Source organism: Cryptococcus neoformans (assembly GCF_000091045.1).
Source record: "Cryptococcus neoformans var. neoformans JEC21 chromosome 7 sequence".
NCBI lineage: Eukaryota > Fungi > Basidiomycota > Tremellomycetes > Tremellales > Cryptococcaceae > Cryptococcus > Cryptococcus deneoformans.
Window position 1 is genome coordinate 1,237,940 of NC_006692.1, and position 16,781 is coordinate 1,254,720.

General features: G+C 48.7%; 4 protein-coding genes and 1 non-coding gene across 5 annotated transcripts in view; 3 read left to right on the top strand and 2 right to left on the bottom strand.

Moving 5' to 3' along the window:
- Window positions 1-17: 17 nt before the first annotated feature.
- CNG04380 (WD repeat protein, putative) lies at window positions 18-3,068 on the top strand. The gene is made up of 6 exons (XM_572117.2): window positions 18-245; window positions 296-390; window positions 446-692; window positions 743-878; window positions 927-2,854; window positions 2,918-3,068. The coding sequence occupies exons 1-6, from the start codon at window positions 115-117 to the stop codon at window positions 3,033-3,035; spliced, it is 2,655 nt and encodes an 884-aa protein (XP_572117.1). The 5' UTR covers window positions 18-114; the 3' UTR covers window positions 3,036-3,068.
- A 264-nt stretch (window positions 3,069-3,332) lies between these two features.
- CNG04390 (hypothetical protein) lies at window positions 3,333-4,265 on the bottom strand. The gene is made up of 3 exons (XM_572118.2): window positions 3,873-4,265; window positions 3,654-3,818; window positions 3,333-3,603 (listed from the first exon to the last, which is right to left on the bottom strand). Exons 1-3 carry the CDS (start codon window positions 4,164-4,166, stop codon window positions 3,571-3,573), a joined length of 492 nt encoding a protein of 163 aa, XP_572118.1. The 5' UTR covers window positions 4,167-4,265; the 3' UTR covers window positions 3,333-3,570.
- An 873-nt stretch (window positions 4,266-5,138) lies between these two features.
- On the top strand, window positions 5,139-5,233 carry CNG04400. The gene has a single exon. It is a non-coding gene; the product is annotated as a tRNA-Ser (tRNA).
- A 188-nt stretch (window positions 5,234-5,421) lies between these two features.
- Window positions 5,422-10,455, bottom strand: CNG04410 (hypothetical protein). The gene is made up of 6 exons (XM_572119.2): window positions 10,055-10,455; window positions 9,619-9,838; window positions 7,197-9,568; window positions 6,856-7,146; window positions 6,191-6,808; window positions 5,422-6,143 (listed from the first exon to the last, which is right to left on the bottom strand). The coding sequence occupies exons 1-6, from the start codon at window positions 10,359-10,361 to the stop codon at window positions 5,653-5,655; spliced, it is 4,299 nt and encodes a 1,432-aa protein (XP_572119.1). The 5' UTR covers window positions 10,362-10,455; the 3' UTR covers window positions 5,422-5,652.
- Window positions 10,456-11,356: 901 nt separating this feature from the next.
- CNG04420 (alpha-1,3-glucan synthase, putative) overlaps window positions 11,357-16,781 on the top strand; it is an 8,589-nt gene continuing 3,164 nt past the window's right edge. Inside the window, exons 1-7 of the mRNA XM_572121.2 lie at window positions 11,357-11,761; window positions 11,809-11,882; window positions 11,929-12,160; window positions 12,213-12,363; window positions 12,408-12,647; window positions 12,695-16,604; window positions 16,653-16,781. The exon at window positions 16,653-16,781 is cut by the window's right edge and continues 910 nt beyond it. Coding sequence (XP_572121.1) covers window positions 11,626-11,761; window positions 11,809-11,882; window positions 11,929-12,160; window positions 12,213-12,363; window positions 12,408-12,647; window positions 12,695-16,604; window positions 16,653-16,781 — 4,872 coding nt within the window. The 5' untranslated portion in view covers window positions 11,357-11,625. The remainder of the gene's footprint in view (window positions 11,762-11,808; window positions 11,883-11,928; window positions 12,161-12,212; window positions 12,364-12,407; window positions 12,648-12,694; window positions 16,605-16,652) is intronic.

A 16,781-nucleotide genomic window follows, 5' to 3' on the forward strand; every position in this document is an offset into this window, starting at 1 on the left:
CGCCTTCGCACTTTCGTCCTGCCTTTGAGAATTGTATCCTTAGCAGCTCATTTAGAAACCATATACATTTCTTCATCACGTCACTCAGGATTCAAGGAACGATATCCAGTGGCAATGAAGTCCAACTTCGTCTTTCAAAATCTCTGCGGTACCGTTTACAGACAAGGGAATGTTGTCTTTACGCCCGATGGGAACTCTGTGTTGAGTCCGGTGGGAAACAGGGTGTCTGTGTTTGACTTGGTGAAGTAAGTAGTCACGGGTGTGCTAGATGATCTCCGGCTGATCTCCGCTTCAGTAACAAGTCAAGGACATTGCCCTTTGAGAACAGAAAAAATATCGCTTCAATTGCTCTTTCTCCAGATGGCAATGTACTAATTTCCATCGACGAAGGTGAATATTCCTATCGTCAATTGATGTATCTTATCTGACACCCTGGATGCTTTAGATGGAAGAGCACTGTTTGTGCACTTCCGTAAAGGGACAGTTCTTCACCACATCTCCTTCAAGCGCAAAGTCCACCACGTTTCATTTTCTCCCGACGGCAAATATATTGCGATAACGCACGGTCACATGGTGCAAATATGGAACACTCCCAGCCATTTGGTCCGAGAGTTTGCACCTTTTACCCTCCACAGGGAGTATACTGGTCATCACGACGAAGTTGTTAGTGTCTGCTGGTCCAAAAGCTCCAGGTGAGCGACCACAAATGATGTCTTACAAAACGGAAGTTGATCAGAAACAGGTATTTTATCACTACCTCGAGAGATATGACTGCGAGGCTATATACCATTAACCCACTTGAAGGTTTCCAACCTAAGCAATTTGGGGGACATAGAGATGTTGTGTTGGGAGCGTTCTTTTCTCAAGATGAGAAGACTGTAAGTCATAATCTCTCTCAGTCGAGGCGACAAATTGATGTTCTATAGATTTACACCGTTTCTCGAGACGGTGCAGTGTTTGTATGGAAAGCAAAAAAGGGCGTCTCTGAGGCGGACTCTGATGTTGAGATGGACATTCTCGATGCTCCCACCACTTCCACCTCTGCCGCCAACCTTGCCCTTGAGCACGCCGTCGCCTACACTCGATGGGGGGTTCACGCTCGCCACTTCTTCAACCAGCCTGGTACGAAAGTGATTTGCGCTACCTTCCACCCCAAAACATCTCTCCTCATCGTCGGCTTTTCCTCTGGTGTCTTCGGCTTGTGGGAGATGCCCGAATTTACCCCCGTACATACGTTGTCGATCTCCAACGAGAAGATCTCTAGTGTGGCAGTCTCCGCGTCGGGAGAGTGGTTGGCATTTGGGGCGGCCAAGCTCGGACAGTTATTGGTTTGGGAATGGCAGAGTGAGAGTTACGTTCTTAAACAGCAAGGTCACTACTACGACATGAACACCCTGGCGTTTAGTCCCGATGGGCAGAACATCGCTACTGGCGGTGAAGATGGTAAGGTCAAGTTATGGAATGCTTCAAGTGGCTTCTGCTTTGTGACCTTCCCTGAACACACTGCCGCTATCTCCACTGTCGAATTTGCTAAGCAGGGACAAGTTTTATTCACAGCGTCCCTTGACGGTACTGTCCGCGCATACGACCTCATCCGATACCGTAACTTCCGGACATTCACCTCTCCCACCCCTGTCCAGTTCTCTGCCCTCGCCGTCGATCCTTCAGGCGATGTGGTCTGTGCTGGATCTCAAGATTCCTTCGAGATCTACATGTGGTCAGTCCAAACCGGTAAACTGCTTGACATCCTCACTGGCCATACCGCTCCTATATCAGGCCTCGCCTTCTCTCCCACCGGTAATCAGTTGGCATCTTCCTCTTGGGATCGTTCTATCCGTTTATGGTCAGTCTTCGGGCGATCAAGAGCCACCGAACCGATTGAGCTTTCGGGCGAAGCGACTGCGTTGGCGTTCAGGCCTGACGGAAATGAGATCTGCGCTTCTACTTTGAACGGGGAATTGATCTTTATCGATGTGGAAGAAGGACAGATTAAGTCTGTTATTGAAGGCCGAAGAGATATTTCTGGAGGGAGAAAGGTGGATGACCGACTTACAGCTGCCAATAACGCCGCAAGCAAGTATTTCAACAGTGTCATCTACACTGCCGACGGTGCTTGTGTCTTGGCTGGTGGAAGCAGCAAGTATGTTGTGTTGTATGATCGGACGGAAGGCGTGATGGTGAAGAAGTTCCAGATCAGCGAAAATCTCAGCTTGGACGGTACGCAAGAGATGTTGGACTCGAGGAAGATGACGGAGGCAGGGACCATCGACTCGTTTGATAGACAAGGCGAGGAGGAGGACTTGGAAGATAGGTTGGACTCGACGTTGCCCGGTGCCAGCAAGGGTGATCTTTCCAAGAGACGGTATAGACGGGAGGCCAGGACCAATTGTGTACGTTTTTCTGCCACTGGTCGAAGCTGGGCGGCGGCGAGTACAGAAGGTCTTTTGATATATTCTCTCGATGAGAGCACCACTTTTGACCCCTTTGACCTCTCCCTCGATCTTACCCCCGAATCAGTGATGCAGACCGTCGTCAGTGGCGACCACCTTATCGCTCTCATTATGGCTCTTCGTCTTTCAGAAAAGCCTCTTATCCAGAGGGTATATGAATCTATACCTCCTTCATCAATCCGACTCATCGCCCGCCAGTTGCCTAGGGTGTACATTACCCAGTTTATGAAATTCATCAGCGACCATATCGAGAACACTCCTCACGTGGAGTTCGATTTGGTGTGGACAGCTGCCATGTTGACTAGTCATGGAAAGTTCTTGAAGGAGAGGAAGGGAGAGATGGCTTCGACGTTGAGAGGATTGGTAAGAGGGTTGATGGGTTTAGAGATGAGTGTTGCCAAGATGTGAGTTAACAAGCAATATAATTAATCGGGATTTATAATAAATCGCTGACGATTCTCACTTAGATCGGATGAGAACACATTTTCCCTCAATTATATCCTTTCTCAGGCAGGCAAGGATGATCAAATCGAATTTGAAGAAGGTGAAGGGGATGCGTTTATTTTGGACGTCGATGGCGCATAGACATAGCTCATGAGAATGTATAATATGATCTTAGTGTCGGATCGGATCCTTCCGCTTCATGATTGCAATTCGTTTACTCTCTCGTCCTTTGCAGACAGATTAGGCTATTGAAAGATGGCCTGGCGAACTCGGCAGAATTCAACCCCGATCCCTATTTCTGGGTCGTGGCCTGCTGATAGCAAGCAGATGACCGCGATATTCAGGTTTGAAGTGCAAACTCGGAGATACAAAAAAGATTTCATATGATCTTGCTATAGGTCTTATGCATGGAGCAGTTTTCTTCAACACATTAAGTATGCCGTTTTCTCGTCATGTGATGCATGTTAAACCAAAATCAATGAGGCTATATGTTGTGCGAACTGCACCCTATGATCGTGTACGTTTTCAGCTTTATATTATTCGGCGACACAGGCTGGGTCGCGTGTCCAGCACATAGAATAGTAAGCAACGACCATGAGTAGATGAATACACTTTGCGTGGGAATACAACTGTAGGCTTTAAAGTCCCTTATTTGTTTCTTCTTCAATCTATCTACCTAAACCTTCCAGTGTCGCCTGAACTCATCAGCCTGCAACCGGAAGTTAGGAGTCTGATTCTTCTTTCTGATGTAGCACTCACTTTTTGGCTAAGGACATCCCATCCAGTACCTCTCCCATTTAACACAAGCAGAAACTTTTCGATCCGTCCTGGTTTCACTTCCGGTAAAAGGTTATCTTTAAGGACAACAGGTGATGGAGCATCGGCTGGTGGTAATGGGAGAGAAGTGAAGTGTAATCTACCAAGCTAGATACAGGTGTCAGTTTGAACATTTGAGAGGGTGGAAAATCCAATCATTACCTCACACTCCATTTTTGGCGATTCACCTTGATTCCACTGACTCGCCAAACCGAGCAATAACCTCAATCTCGCGGGAGGGTCCAAATACGGTTCTTCTGTAATCACTCCTGTTCTGGCAACATCATCACCTTCTTCACCTTCCCCAGATTCTTCATCTTCATCTGCAGGGATAGAAGCAGCCGAAATGAGTTGCCCTTGTGGGGTTATCAAGAGAGCTGTATGTGGTCCTGAAACGGGCGTTGACGATAAGAGAGCACTTAGAGAAGCGTGGATCTTTGCCGGGGAGATCAACATGGCGAACAAGAGAAAGGTCCAAGTTATATGCGAGAGATCAACGGCGGATGTTCCGAGATTGGGAAGATGAAATAGAAGAATTTCAAAAGAGAGCTCTAAATCAAGCCGAGGACGAGGATGAATTCATTGCAGCATGGCGGGAAAAGGGGGACCTTTATGTCATTACGTAATATTTAACCGTAAGCCAACCTTAATATCTATCTAGGCCATTCAAATAATACGTATGTCTTCGGCATCCAATGGCGGCATCTGATCCGCTTTGGAACGAAGTTCGGTTAGTACTATGCTGGGGGACTATATTGGTATCATGAGTGCCGAAGCACAGTTCTCGTCCACTTCCCTATTCACACACCTCTTTGTTAATCCAAACTGCTTGGCATGGTAGAAGGAAAGATATGTTGCGTCGTGCGATTGCGTTTGCGACGACAACAGCAGGATGGTTTGTTTGATACGAGGTACGAGATCTGGTATCTGGAATCCGATCTGATCTGTAAGTCGTTAAGATATGGGGCCCGGAGATGCTCCTGTTAGTCACCATTTTGTAGCATCCTGAGCCTGGACATCTGAGGTCATCAAGTTCGCCCTGCGCAGCTCCGGCATTCTTGGTTAAGAAGGAGAATGGAAAATTCCGTTTCATTTGTGACTATAGGGGACTGAACAAAGTCACTACACCTGACTCACACTCCGGTTAGTTCCCAATGTAGACGATATCCTCCATCGTGCTGCTTGTGGCAAAATCTTCGCAAAAATCGACCTTTCAGATGCGTTCTTCCAAACATTTATGCATGAACCCGACGTTGAGAAAACCGTCATTATTCGCGTCGGGCAAAAGTAGTTGCTTCTGCCCACATCACAAAAATGTGAGTGGTGAGTTGCAAGAGGACTGGATATGAATAATGAGCATCAGAATTTCTTATGCTACAAAGTCATTAGTAATATATATAAATGTCAATGGCCCATATTTTATCAATTGGAGTAGTGCGACAGTGGTTACTCGGTTCGATTAGAATTTTGAAATTCCTCATCGAATGCCGTCAGGCGCGCAGGTTCGAGTCCTGCCTGCTCCTGTTTTCTTTTTTTTGTATTTCTTGTTGCTTTTTTGTGAGCGATATTTTGCCAATGCAATGCACGTTCAACGGTGATTCCCATCACGATGATTCATATGCGACGCTGCAGTACTCTGTATGGGCAACAATCGCAGAGGGAAATAGGGTGGTTAACTGAAATTCTTTGTCGCGGTGGCAAGCACTCGCTCGTCGTTATATATCTATTACTACTAGTAATAATCCTTGGGGTGCTCCACCTATCGTGGTCATAAAGGAAGTCGAGTTAGGGACTACCGCCCAATGGCGTCTCTGTTATCTCTCTCTCCACCGGCAATGTTAACCTGAAAGCGTCTTTTTCCCTTTGATTGCATGCAAATGTTACATTATACAACTTTATATTCGCTGCTAGCGCGGCGACTCTGACAATCGTTTGTCGATGTTCATCTCTTCTCCAACAATGCTCTACCCCATCTGACTGAATCCAACCAGCCTTGTCCTTCCCACCGTTCTCTTGCCAAACACCCAAGCCTATGATACTCTTCTGCGATCTCCGCTACTATCCCACCATCTTCCTGATCTTTCCTTCCGTCCGGGGTTTGGTGACTTAAAATATGATATTTAGTCGTGTAATGTTGAGACACGTCCAACGCAGGCGTGGTCAGAAGGAATGTCCGCCGGGGGTATATTATCTGAGGACTTCCCTTGTCAGACGAGAGCTCGAGGGGAAGAGGTAATGGGAGCACCGTAAGTTGTGCAGATAACGCGGTGTCGATAATGCGAGTTGATGAGTCGGAAAGAATGGAAGGACCGATGTTTGCTATCGCTCGTACTTTTGGAGGAGTCTTCTGGTAAGATGGATTCAATGGCGATGGTGCTTCGGAGGTCAAAAGTGTGATTGGCCAAGTTTTGCCTTTGAGGATATCTTTCCAGGCTAAAGTTTTTGTGAGTAGTTGCCCTCGCTGTCAGGTAATATCTTACCTTGCAATTCTTCCTTCGCCATGATCCCAGCTCGACAGACGCTAAGCCTCCATTCCAGATTCCACCTGCCCGCAATCTCTCTTCCATATGCGCAAGTCTTTTCCATCCCCTCCTTCCATCCGCCAACATCTTCAAAGACTCTCACATGTCCGGTTTCCCCTCTATCGTCCCCCACCCACACAACAAGTGCGCCTGGCCCAAGAGAAGTGGAAGAGACAACATCGTAACATACATGCCACATCCTCCACCGATTCAAGACATCGTACTCGTCCACAGGCCAAGTCATGACAAACTCTGGCTTTACGGCTTCCTTTCTTGCCAACACCCATGCGGGGCATTGTATCCATGCATCTTCCTCTGAGACACGCAGTGGTTCCCCACGGACATATATGGGACGAAGAAACGTCGGAAGGCGATCGTAGGCTGTGCGCACAAGGGTCAGGTACTGCTCATGCACGAACGAGGTAGATGGGTTGCTAGGAGTGGGGACGGGGATAAGTAAAGTATTGGGCGAATTGGGAATTAGGGAGGAATATATGTTTAGCGGAATTTGGGAAGGAGGGGTGAGGAGGTACACAATCGTGTTCACCGAGCCGGTGGACTGTTCAGTGATTCCAACTGATCTTAAGTCAGTTTGATCATGTCCAGGAGCTAAGATCACTTACTAGCTAGCTCTCCAAAATCCTCCATCTTGCCCTTGACGACGCCACTAAACTCAGCCTTCCCATATCTCTCTTCCTCCCAACCCAATTTCACGCCTTCCCCCAACATTTTGCCCAGCGCCTCATCACTATCTTTGCAAATAATGAACATCTTCACATCTTTCTTCCCCCCTTGCGGTTCAAGCCCAAGTTGTGACCAGTAAGACAGGGCAGCGATAGAGAGGCGAATGATGTGCGCTGTCGAAGGCGAGGTGGCGTTGACTTGAGGTTGCGGGAGGTTCACGGGCAGAACATCTGTTGATTGTGTTAATCACGATGGGAATCGCAGGGAACGCAAAGCTCACCACTTCCGAATACCTCACACAAAGCATCACCCTCTAATAAACTTCCCATCCACGCTGAACTTTGCTCATACTCGTCCTCAGGATCCAGTACTGACTTCCTGAAAGCCCTATTGCCAATAATCTCTTGCACCACCTTAGTCCAGTTCACATCCTTCACCTTTTTCTCCTTCAAATTTTCCTTAGCCTTGGTACTGTCCTTCTTTCCAGATACAGCCGAAGGAAGCGTTCCCCATGCTTCATCCCAGACACTTTCCACCTTCCACCCAATCTCATTTTCAGCCTCCCCTTTAGGTTGAACCAAGCGAGGATGATCTCTGAGAATCACCCATTCAGAGCCAATACATTTTGTCCCTTTCCACTCGATCTCCCCATCATCCTCTTTGATCTCTCCATCATCGTCTTTCACCCCCATCAGGCCTGTTGCTCCAGAATCGATGTCTGTCCCTGTAACCCCATCTACATCACTCGAGCCAGCATCAGACCCTATCTCTGTCGTCATCTCCTCCATTTGGGACATCGGTGTCGGGGGACACGTATACGTCTGTGAGTCCATATCGTCTTCATCACCATCCTCTCCATCACCATCGTCATCGCCCCCTGAGAGAGAGAACCATGCGTCGGCGTATGTTGATTTAGGTTTGGATGACAGCCTGCGAGTCGCCCCCTGACCTTGAGAGGCGGAAGGTGCATCAGACCCTGGTCGACTATGATACTGTGTTTGATAAGACGTAAGGCGAGCGAGAAGCGATGACTCGGGGGTCGAAGCAGGAGATGGAGGAGCGAAGCCATAGGTGCTGCAGTACGGATATGAGGACGAGGAATGTGAGGGGGGTAGAAGCGGTAGGGGTTGGAATGATATTGGGATAAGAGGGTTGCTTGGTGCGGCGGCAGGTACTAAAGGAATGGAGGGAGAGGTCAGATGGGGGGATTGGGATGCAAGTTGTTCGGGTGTTTTGGGTGATGTCTCGAGAATGGGGGGAGACGACGAGGGTTGGGGTGGTATAGGGAGTTGAGGAGGTTGTAATTCTTTTGCGGCTGTTTCCACTGAAGGTAAGGGTAGCGGCTCTGGCGGGATCCCATCCACCTCCATGCCATTTCCAACTAGAGGCACCAACGTCAACTCATCCTGTCCGGCCTCCTCCGTAATCTTAGGACTAGCGGTCTTAACCATTTCTTCGGCCAAGAGTCCTTTCTCTTGCCCTATTGACGGCTCTGCGCCAATCTCACCCCCATGGTCAATCGCACCATCAGGTACAGATTGGTTGATTCCACTGTCTATACTCATATCCACATCCATTCCGATTCCATCCCCTTCTTCTGCGGCTGGCGAATCGAAAAACGCGAAATCATCCTCCGTGATCTCAACCTCAACCTCCTTTTCTCTTCCTCTGTCTCCTATCCCCATCACCTGGCTTTGCGCCGGAGGACTCGGGTCTCGTACCGATACGAGGGAATTCATAAAATCTTCCTCTCCATCTTGTGCGTTGTTGCTCCCGTCTTGAGCTTGTTGTGGCGGTGGGGATTTGTTGGAATGGGGCTGAGAAGACACATTCATGTTCGGTGTGGGGGTAGGCGAGGACGACGAGAAGAGATCATCGATATCTGATCCTCCTTTTGGTGTTGGTTCCATCTCAATATCGCCTCCTGCGCCCATGCCGGTTTCCTGCAAGTTTAATCCCTCTCCATCCGTTTCATTCATATCAGCGTCGGTGTCCCCCAGACTAAGCTCGTTATCGTAATCGGGATCTTGATCGTCCAGTTGTCCTCCATCGCCTTCCGGTGGTACGGATGGTTCGCGATAAGAAGCGAGAAAGTCAAATAAAGAATAGGCAGTTTGCATTAGACCCTGTTCTCCTTCCTCTGTTCGACCAGATTGTTTCAGCTGTGTGGATGGGGGAGTTGCCGTTGCCGAAGGATTGTGGCTGAATGAGTCTGAAGGAAGTGGTAGGGCCAGGTGTATCGGCCAAACTGTCAATACACCCTTGTCTCCGCTTTCAGAGGTCTTTTTCAAAAGGGGCACCCAGAACACTCCCCATCCTTCTTCTTCCCCACCTTTTTCTTGCATCTCCGATACCGTCCCTGTCTCTGCGCCAAATCCAAAGACAAATTCCCTGACTACCCTTTGCTCTCTACCTGTCTTCCATCCCGGGCCGAGGAGAGTGTCGAATGTCTGATTTAGGCGGGCGATTTGCGCTGGAGTAGGTGTAAGGACAGTGGTGATAAGGATGGATGGGAGAGATAAGGGAATGAGTGTATGAGTAGGAATCGGATACGGGGGTAATAGTGAAGTTGGGGAGCGGGAAGGAAGGAGGGATAAAAGGAGGGAGCCAGATGTGAATGGGTAAAGAGAAGGTTTGAAAGGCGGCGTGAAGCTACATTGATGTCAGCGGATTATGACCGTTTGGTAATGAAAAGGACACACGGAACGACTCCCGAGTCCCTCAGTATTATACGTCTACCTCCTTTCCAGGCAAAAGTTTCAATCAATGCGTTCGCCAGTAGTTCCCATGCTTTGCGGGTTTCTCCTTCAAGGTTAAGAGTGACATCGCACGAAGATTCGGAGAGACAGTTGTATGAGGATGAGTGGTCGGGGCATGAAAGGAGCTCGAGAGGGACCAGGGGGGGAAGGGGCGGTTGGATCTCTGTAGGTACAATGAGCTAGGCCTTATAGGACATTGAAAATGAAAAGTAGTGACTGAGCCCATATGCAGAGGTTATTGGCAAGTACGACCTTCTCGCAGAGCCTAGCAAACCCTCCGCGATGGCTTGACAAGACTTTAATGTCATGTGGGTTTCTTAGCCTCTGGGACGTCCTAGCTTGACTAGAGATGATGAGGTCAGGGAAAGCTAGAGCTCACCATTTATCCCGTCAGGCGGCGATATACCATCCTCTTTGCAGGCAAAACACCATAACTCTCGTTCAATTTGCCCAACGATCGTAGCTACAGGTCCTTCCAGCAGTCTTTTTCCATTACCAGCTCTGTCCGCAATATCCCTCCAAAATTTCGCCATCTTGTCCTCCACTACATCTTTGGTACTCGCACCAGGAGCTGAAGAGAGGGCATAGCGATGTATGTAGATGCGATCTTTTGGGAGGTGGAGGATGTGCGTTGCGTAGAGGGCTGAGGAGGGCGTCGCAGGGGCCTGGTTGAGGATATCCGGCATTACGTATGGGCTCCCATCTGTGTCAATAAGTCATAGATCAGTAGATGCCAGTATAGGGGGGTATACTATAGCAGTAGCCAGTTGCTCAAATAGGGTATAGCCAAGGTTCAGTAGTACTTGGATCAGCAGCCAAAACAACATGGCGGATATCGCCGATCGGCTATGGCTGCCGACTGCCACAATGGTAATCCCGAGAGATCTGCAGCGTCATCACTTTCGATGCAATTAACGTCAACATGGCAAGAAAATTCGCGGCAAGGTTCTTTCACGCAACAGCTGTGAAGAAGAGCGTGCTGTATATGTTCTTGGCGTGCATTTTGATAGTGTTGTTCTTAGCAGCGGAGATATCTTGAAGTGCATGTATGCGTTTCGCAAGCTATTGTATATGTCCCCTGCTTATCATCGTACGTAGATGCCCACAGCCGGCGTAGACCATGGATAGCCGTCGATTGTTGGTAGCTGATGAAACAGATGCAAACGAAGAAAGGCTGCTCATCAGAGGTGCAGCTTGCTTGCCGCACATACGTACGCACCTCCTCATACCTCATCGGCGTGCCATAATCACCCCATAATCACCCTGCCATCCCCAATAATAAATCCCCTACGCATCCTGTGCGTTGTCTTCTTCCCACTCTAGACAGTAGCACCGTTCATTATATCCACTTCCTATGCATGCAATCCATATTGCCAAAGCATTCTTGTCTATTTCAAAGTTCTGTTACTCCGCCGGGTGAAATACGCCACGCCTTAATAAACTATGCTTGGACTGGAATAACCAGACGCGCACCACTTTCTTTCAGGATTTACAATGGCTGTGCTCGCGCGCGTAGGAAGGAAGGGTGGGCAAGTCAGGGAAAATAGTAGCGAATCAGGGCCCGCGCGTCCGCCCTTCTCCCTCGCCGTGTACCGCCTGATCCAGCCTTGAGCTGGGTTTGGGTTTTATTATTCACGCCCCGTACGCACTGGCCTCCTTTTGAATTCTTTTCTTCCTTCTTCTCCGATCCAATCCTTCTTCTTTCCTTTATTATTTCGTCTTTTTTTCCTTCCTCCAGATCCCCGCCCTGCCATCCATCTTCATCCATCCCCGCCACACAACAGTAACGGTCTGCACGACTCTTCATCCTCCCTTTTTCAGCCAACGCGGGGCATCGCCCTCGCCTCTGTATCGTTAATCCTCCAAGCATCACTTTTCACGACCAACCTACGACCACAACTTCCTAAAGCATTCGATCATCCATTCACGACCCATCCACAAAATTACAAGATGTTATTATGTCCAAGAGGAGGGGCGAGAATATCGCCTTTCCCCCTCATTCTTACGCTCCTCGCGACCAGTCTGTCGGTGCTAGCTTTAACGTATAATGAAACGCTTGATGCGTGGAATATCAATAAGAACCAAAGTGAGTAATCACATGGGAGATTAGAAATAATCATTGACACGAGTTAGACGCAACCGATGTGTTGGATTTTTCAACGACGCGGTCAAACAGAACGTATACCCCATCACCAGACAACTGGCGTGTAAGTTGAATCTCCCACTTTACGTCATATTGCTAATTGTAAACAGTCACTTCCAACTTATACTATTCTTCTCGACAAATGGATCGACGGTGCGCCTCAAAATAATGACTTTTTTGGTCTTAAATACGAATATGACATGCGCGAAACCCAACTGAGAGCAGGCGGGGATGCAAAAGGGTTGATGAGTGATCGAAGTTTGGATTATTTATTATCGATGGGTTACAAATCAATATATATCGCTGGTACAAATTTCGTCAACATGCCTTGGCAATCTGATGGTGAGTTTTCGCGTATACAGAGTAGATAATGGGCAACGCTGATATAAATCAGGTTATTCGGCTATCGACTTTACACTGCTTGATCCGCACTATGGGACGTTGCAAGAATGGGTTGATCTGGTTGACCGGATTCATGCCAAGGGGATGAGTATCATCCTCGATTTCACAGTTGGTACCATGGGTGATTTGATCGGTTTTGAAGGGTACGTCTCTCTCATACATTCGATTTGAACTAACACTTCTGTAGCCACCTCAACACCTCTACACCATTCTCAATGGACGAACACATCGCACAATGGAAACTTCCCGATTATGCACCTTGGGGATTCCAAAAGTACCCTGACTTCAACTTCACAAACACTTATAATGACTCTTGTGTCTACCCTACTTTCTGGCTTGACGATGGTACGGTTTATGACCCAGGAAAGACTGGTTGTTATGCGAGTGATTTTGACCACTATGGAGATATCGAGGCTTTCGGTGTTTTGTAAGTTGTTACTGCAGCTTGGTATATATATAACTAACCCTTCGTAGCCCTGATTGGCAACGACAGCTCGCCAAATTCGCTTCCGTCCAAGACCGTCTTCGAGAATGGCGTCCGGAAACCGCCGCCAAGTTGAAACGTTTTGGTTGTCTCACCATTGAAGCACTTGATATTGATGGTATTCGTATCGACAAGGCTACTCAGGTCACTGTTGACTTCATGGCTGAATGGGCCAACGCGACTCGAGAGTGTGCTAGACAGTTCAACAAGGACAATTTCTTCATTCCTGGTGAAATTACCGGTGGTGACACTTTTGGTGCGCTTTATATCGGTCGAGGACGAACGCCCACCCTGCAACCGTCCAACTTTACTCAAGCGATTGAGCTTACCCAGGATCAACAGCAATACTTCTTGCGAGAAGAAGGCATCGCCGGTCTTGACTCTGCAGCGTTCCACTATTCCATCTATCGATCTCTCTGTCGATTCCTTGGTATGGACGGTAACTTGCAAGTGGCGTACGATGTCGACGTCAACTTTGTTACTGCTTGGAACGAGATGGTCGTTTCCAACGAGTTCCTTAACTCGCAGACCAACGACTTTGACCCTCGTCACATGTACGGTACCACTAACCAAGATGTCTTCCGATGGCCTGGTTTGGCAAACGGAACTGAGCGTCAGCAATTGGGACAGTTCGTCACTGTCTTGCTTATGCCGGGTATTCCTTTGGGTTGGTATGGCGAGGAGCAAGCGTTCTATTTGCTTGACAACACTGCCAATAACTATCTGTATGGTCGGCAACCGATGACTTCAAACCCAGCTTGGAAGAAGCACGGCTGTTACAAGCTCGGTTCCAGTCAGTATTATAACATGCCTTATGACAAGGTTCTCACTGGTTGTGATGACCCTTGGAACTCTTTGGACCACTTTGATCCTACCGCCGAGGCATTGAGGGGCATTAGGAACATGATTTACCTCCGAACTCAGTTCCCTTCGCTCCAAGACGGTTTCTCTCTTACCACCCTTGGAAACTGGACGCACTTTATCCAGTTGCCTGGTTCTAACCAAACCCAGACCGAGCTTGGTATGTGGTCCGTCACTCGTGCGCCTACCAGTCAACAGGAAGGTCATGGTTCTTTCGAAGCGAACGGTACCATTACTCAGGCAGTCTGGTTGATCTACACCAACGAGAATGAAACTGTCACCTACGATTTTGACTGTAAACAGGATGGCTGGATTTCGTCTCCTTACCAGTCTGGTGTCACAGTGCGAAACTTGTTTTATCCCTATGAGAATTACACCCTTGAAGACTCGTTGAGCTCTTATTACTCTGATGGCAACTCGCCTTATCGAGGATGTCTGGGTTCCATCACGCTTGATCCGTTCATGTACAAGGCGCTCGTACCGCAAGACCAGTGGGTCCCTCAACCGCCTACCATCTCCAAGTTCACTCCTGGTCATGACTACCGTTATCAAACTTCTGGTGGTACCACCAACGTCGATCTCACGATCGAATATGATACGGACATGGACTGCACTTCACTTCGACAGGCGATGACGCTCAACTACACCATCGCTGGGTCCGGCTCTCCGTCTTTGTCCGAGGGTGACTGTGAGTCAATTGCCGAGGCCGACTGGGAAGCCCCTTCAATTCCTAGTGTCTCGCCTGGACGATGGAGGTGGACCGGTCAGCTTCAGAACGCTCCCGACGGTATCTACGAAATCATCATCAGCAGTGTTGACTCTCAGAGCGCTGGCGTTTCAACTGGTAACACCGATCACTTGCTTCTCCGACTTGGTCAGGCGGGCAATGTGATGGTTTTCCCCGAGAATGATTATAGCGACTCCCTGTTAACTGTCTCAGATGGCGTTTACACCCTCAACAACACTGCGGACGGTGCGGACGCTTATCGATACAGTGCCGATTTCGGACAGACTTGGTCTGCTTGGATGAACTATGAAACGAATCCGACTTTGAACGCTTCCATGTTTGAAGACAACTCCCATTGGTGGGATGGGTACCACGTTGTGGTGCAGTATTACTCAAACATTGCTGGTTCTTCCAACCAGCAGATTCATGGCGATGCCAACTGGGCACACGGACATCGACGATGGCCACAGCTGTTGGCGAGGGGTTCGTTTAACACTTGGGGTTATGATCTCGGTGCATCCGCGACCTTTTCATTGACTAATGATAACACTTGGGAGATACCTTTGTCTTCCGCTTGGCCGGCGTACATTCAGCTAAACGTCTGGGCCTTTGATGACTATTTCTACGGTGACGTTGATGGCGACGGTATCATTGATCGTATGGCGCCCAACGCTCAGAGTGCAAATTATCTCAACATGTCGATCCCTCCCGCTCCTCACTTGGCTTGGAACGTTATTGTTGACGATGCTACTGGCGAATGGAGTGTTGAGCCTATTGGTCACCAAACAGTTACGGTTATCGCCTTTGCCTTGTTGCTCGTCATCCCTGCTCTTACCGCTTTCGCCGCTGCAGCTATTTTCAGGTACTCTTTCTATTCTATCAAAGTTAACAGGTTTGGTCTCAAGCCTAATAAGGCCTCCAAGGAAACTTCCTACTTCCCCATCATCGGTGGACACGGTGAGAAGAAGGGTGATGTCTCAGAGAAGGGCGCCTTGGCGCTGAACGAGAAGAACCACAAAACCCCTGCAAAGGTTATCGGTTGGCCGGAAGACCAGAACAAGCGCCGAAAGGTTCTTATTGCTACACTTGAATACGAGATTATGGATTGGAAGCTGAAGGTCAAGATCGGTGGTTTGGGTGTCATGTCAACTTTGATGGGTAAGGCAATGACGGACGTTGATTTGATCTGGGTTGTGCCCAAGGTTCAGGATTTGGAGTACCCTCAAGGAGAGTATGCCGAGCCGATCGAAGTCATCATCTTTGGCGAGCCCTACCTTATCGAGGTAGAGACTCACAAGCTCGACAATATCACATATGTCATCCTTGACTCTCCCGTCTTCCGCGCTCAAACCAAGGCCGATCCTTACCCTCAACGAATGGACGACTTGTCTTCTGCTATCTTCTACTCTACCTGGAACCAAGCTATTGCCGAGACAATCCGTCGTAACCCCATCGTCGACATTTACCACATCAATGATTACCACGGTGCCCTTGCCCCTCTCTACATTTTGCCCAAGGTCGTTCCTGTTTGTCTCTCGCTTCATAATGCCGAGTTCCAAGGTCTCTGGCCTTTGCGAACCAAGGATGAAATGAAGGAGGTATGCGCAGCGTTCAACATCCCCAAGGAAGTGTGCAGCAAGTATGTCCAATTTGGCAACACGTTCAACTTGCTTCACGCTGCTGCCAGTTACATTTCTCACCACCAAAAGTCTATTGGTGTCGCTGGTGTCTCTGACAAGTACGGTAAAAGGTCTTGGGCGAGGTACCCAGCTCTTTGGACTTTGCGAAACATCGACTCTTTGCCCAATCCCGATCCTACTGATATCGCCGCCCTTGACGAGCAACCTTTGGCCGTTGACAAGATTGAGGTTGACCAGGAGGCCGAGTCTAAGCGCCCCGAGCAAAAGAGGCAAGCACAAGAATGGGCTGGTCTCAAGCAGGATCCCGATGCCGATCTCTTTGTATTTGTCGGTCGATGGTCCAAGCAAAAGGGTGTCGATTTGATTGCCGATGTTATGCCAAGCTTGCTCGACAAGAAGCCCAAGATTCAGTTGATCTGTGTTGGTCCGGTTATTGATCTTTACGGAAGGTTTGCGGCTGAGAAGCTGGCGAGGTTGATGGAGATGTATCCCGACAGAGTCTACTCCAAGCCTGAGTTTACCGCCCTCCCTCCTTACCTGTTCAGTGGTGCAGACTTTGCTTTGATTCCGTCTCGAGACGAGCCTTTCGGTTTGGTCGCTGTCGAGTTCGGTAGGAAGGGCGCTCTTGGTGTTGGTTCTCGTCTTGGTGGTCTTGGTCTTATGCCTGGTTGGGTAAGTCGCGATTGTTACAAAAAAGCTCAAAATTGACCCTCTCCGTAGTGGTTCCCCGTCGAATCTAGTGCTACCGTGCACATGCTTTCGCAATTGACGAAGACCATCAAACTTGCCCTCAAGTCTACTCCCGAAGAGCGAGCTATCCTCCGTGCCCGATCTGCTGTCCAACGTTTC

Coding starts and splice junctions, on each gene's coding strand:
- CNG04380 (XM_572117.2), top strand. CDS start 115: ATGAAGTCCAACTTCGTCTTTCAAAATCTCTGCGGTACCGTTTACAGA. Junction 879..926: donor TTTCTCAAGATGAGAAGACT/GTAAGTCATAAT, acceptor GATGTTCTATAG/ATTTACACCGTTTCTCGAGA. Junction 2,855..2,917: donor GAGATGAGTGTTGCCAAGAT/GTGAGTTAACAA, acceptor ATTCTCACTTAG/ATCGGATGAGAACACATTTT.
- CNG04390 (XM_572118.2), bottom strand. CDS start 4,166: ATGTTGATCTCCCCGGCAAAGATCCACGCTTCTCTAAGTGCTCTCTTA. Junction 3,819..3,872: donor CGCCAAAAATGGAGTGTGAG/GTAATGATTGGA, acceptor ACCTGTATCTAG/CTTGGTAGATTACACTTCAC. Junction 3,604..3,653: donor GGGATGTCCTTAGCCAAAAA/GTGAGTGCTACA, acceptor TTCCGGTTGCAG/GCTGATGAGTTCAGGCGACA.
- CNG04410 (XM_572119.2), bottom strand. CDS start 10,361: ATGCCGGATATCCTCAACCAGGCCCCTGCGACGCCCTCCTCAGCCCTC. Junction 9,839..10,054: donor GCCGCCTGACGGGATAAATG/GTGAGCTCTAGC, acceptor TTGTACCTACAG/AGATCCAACCGCCCCTTCCC. Junction 6,144..6,190: donor GGCGAAGGAAGAATTGCAAG/GTAAGATATTAC, acceptor CAAAAACTTTAG/CCTGGAAAGATATCCTCAAA.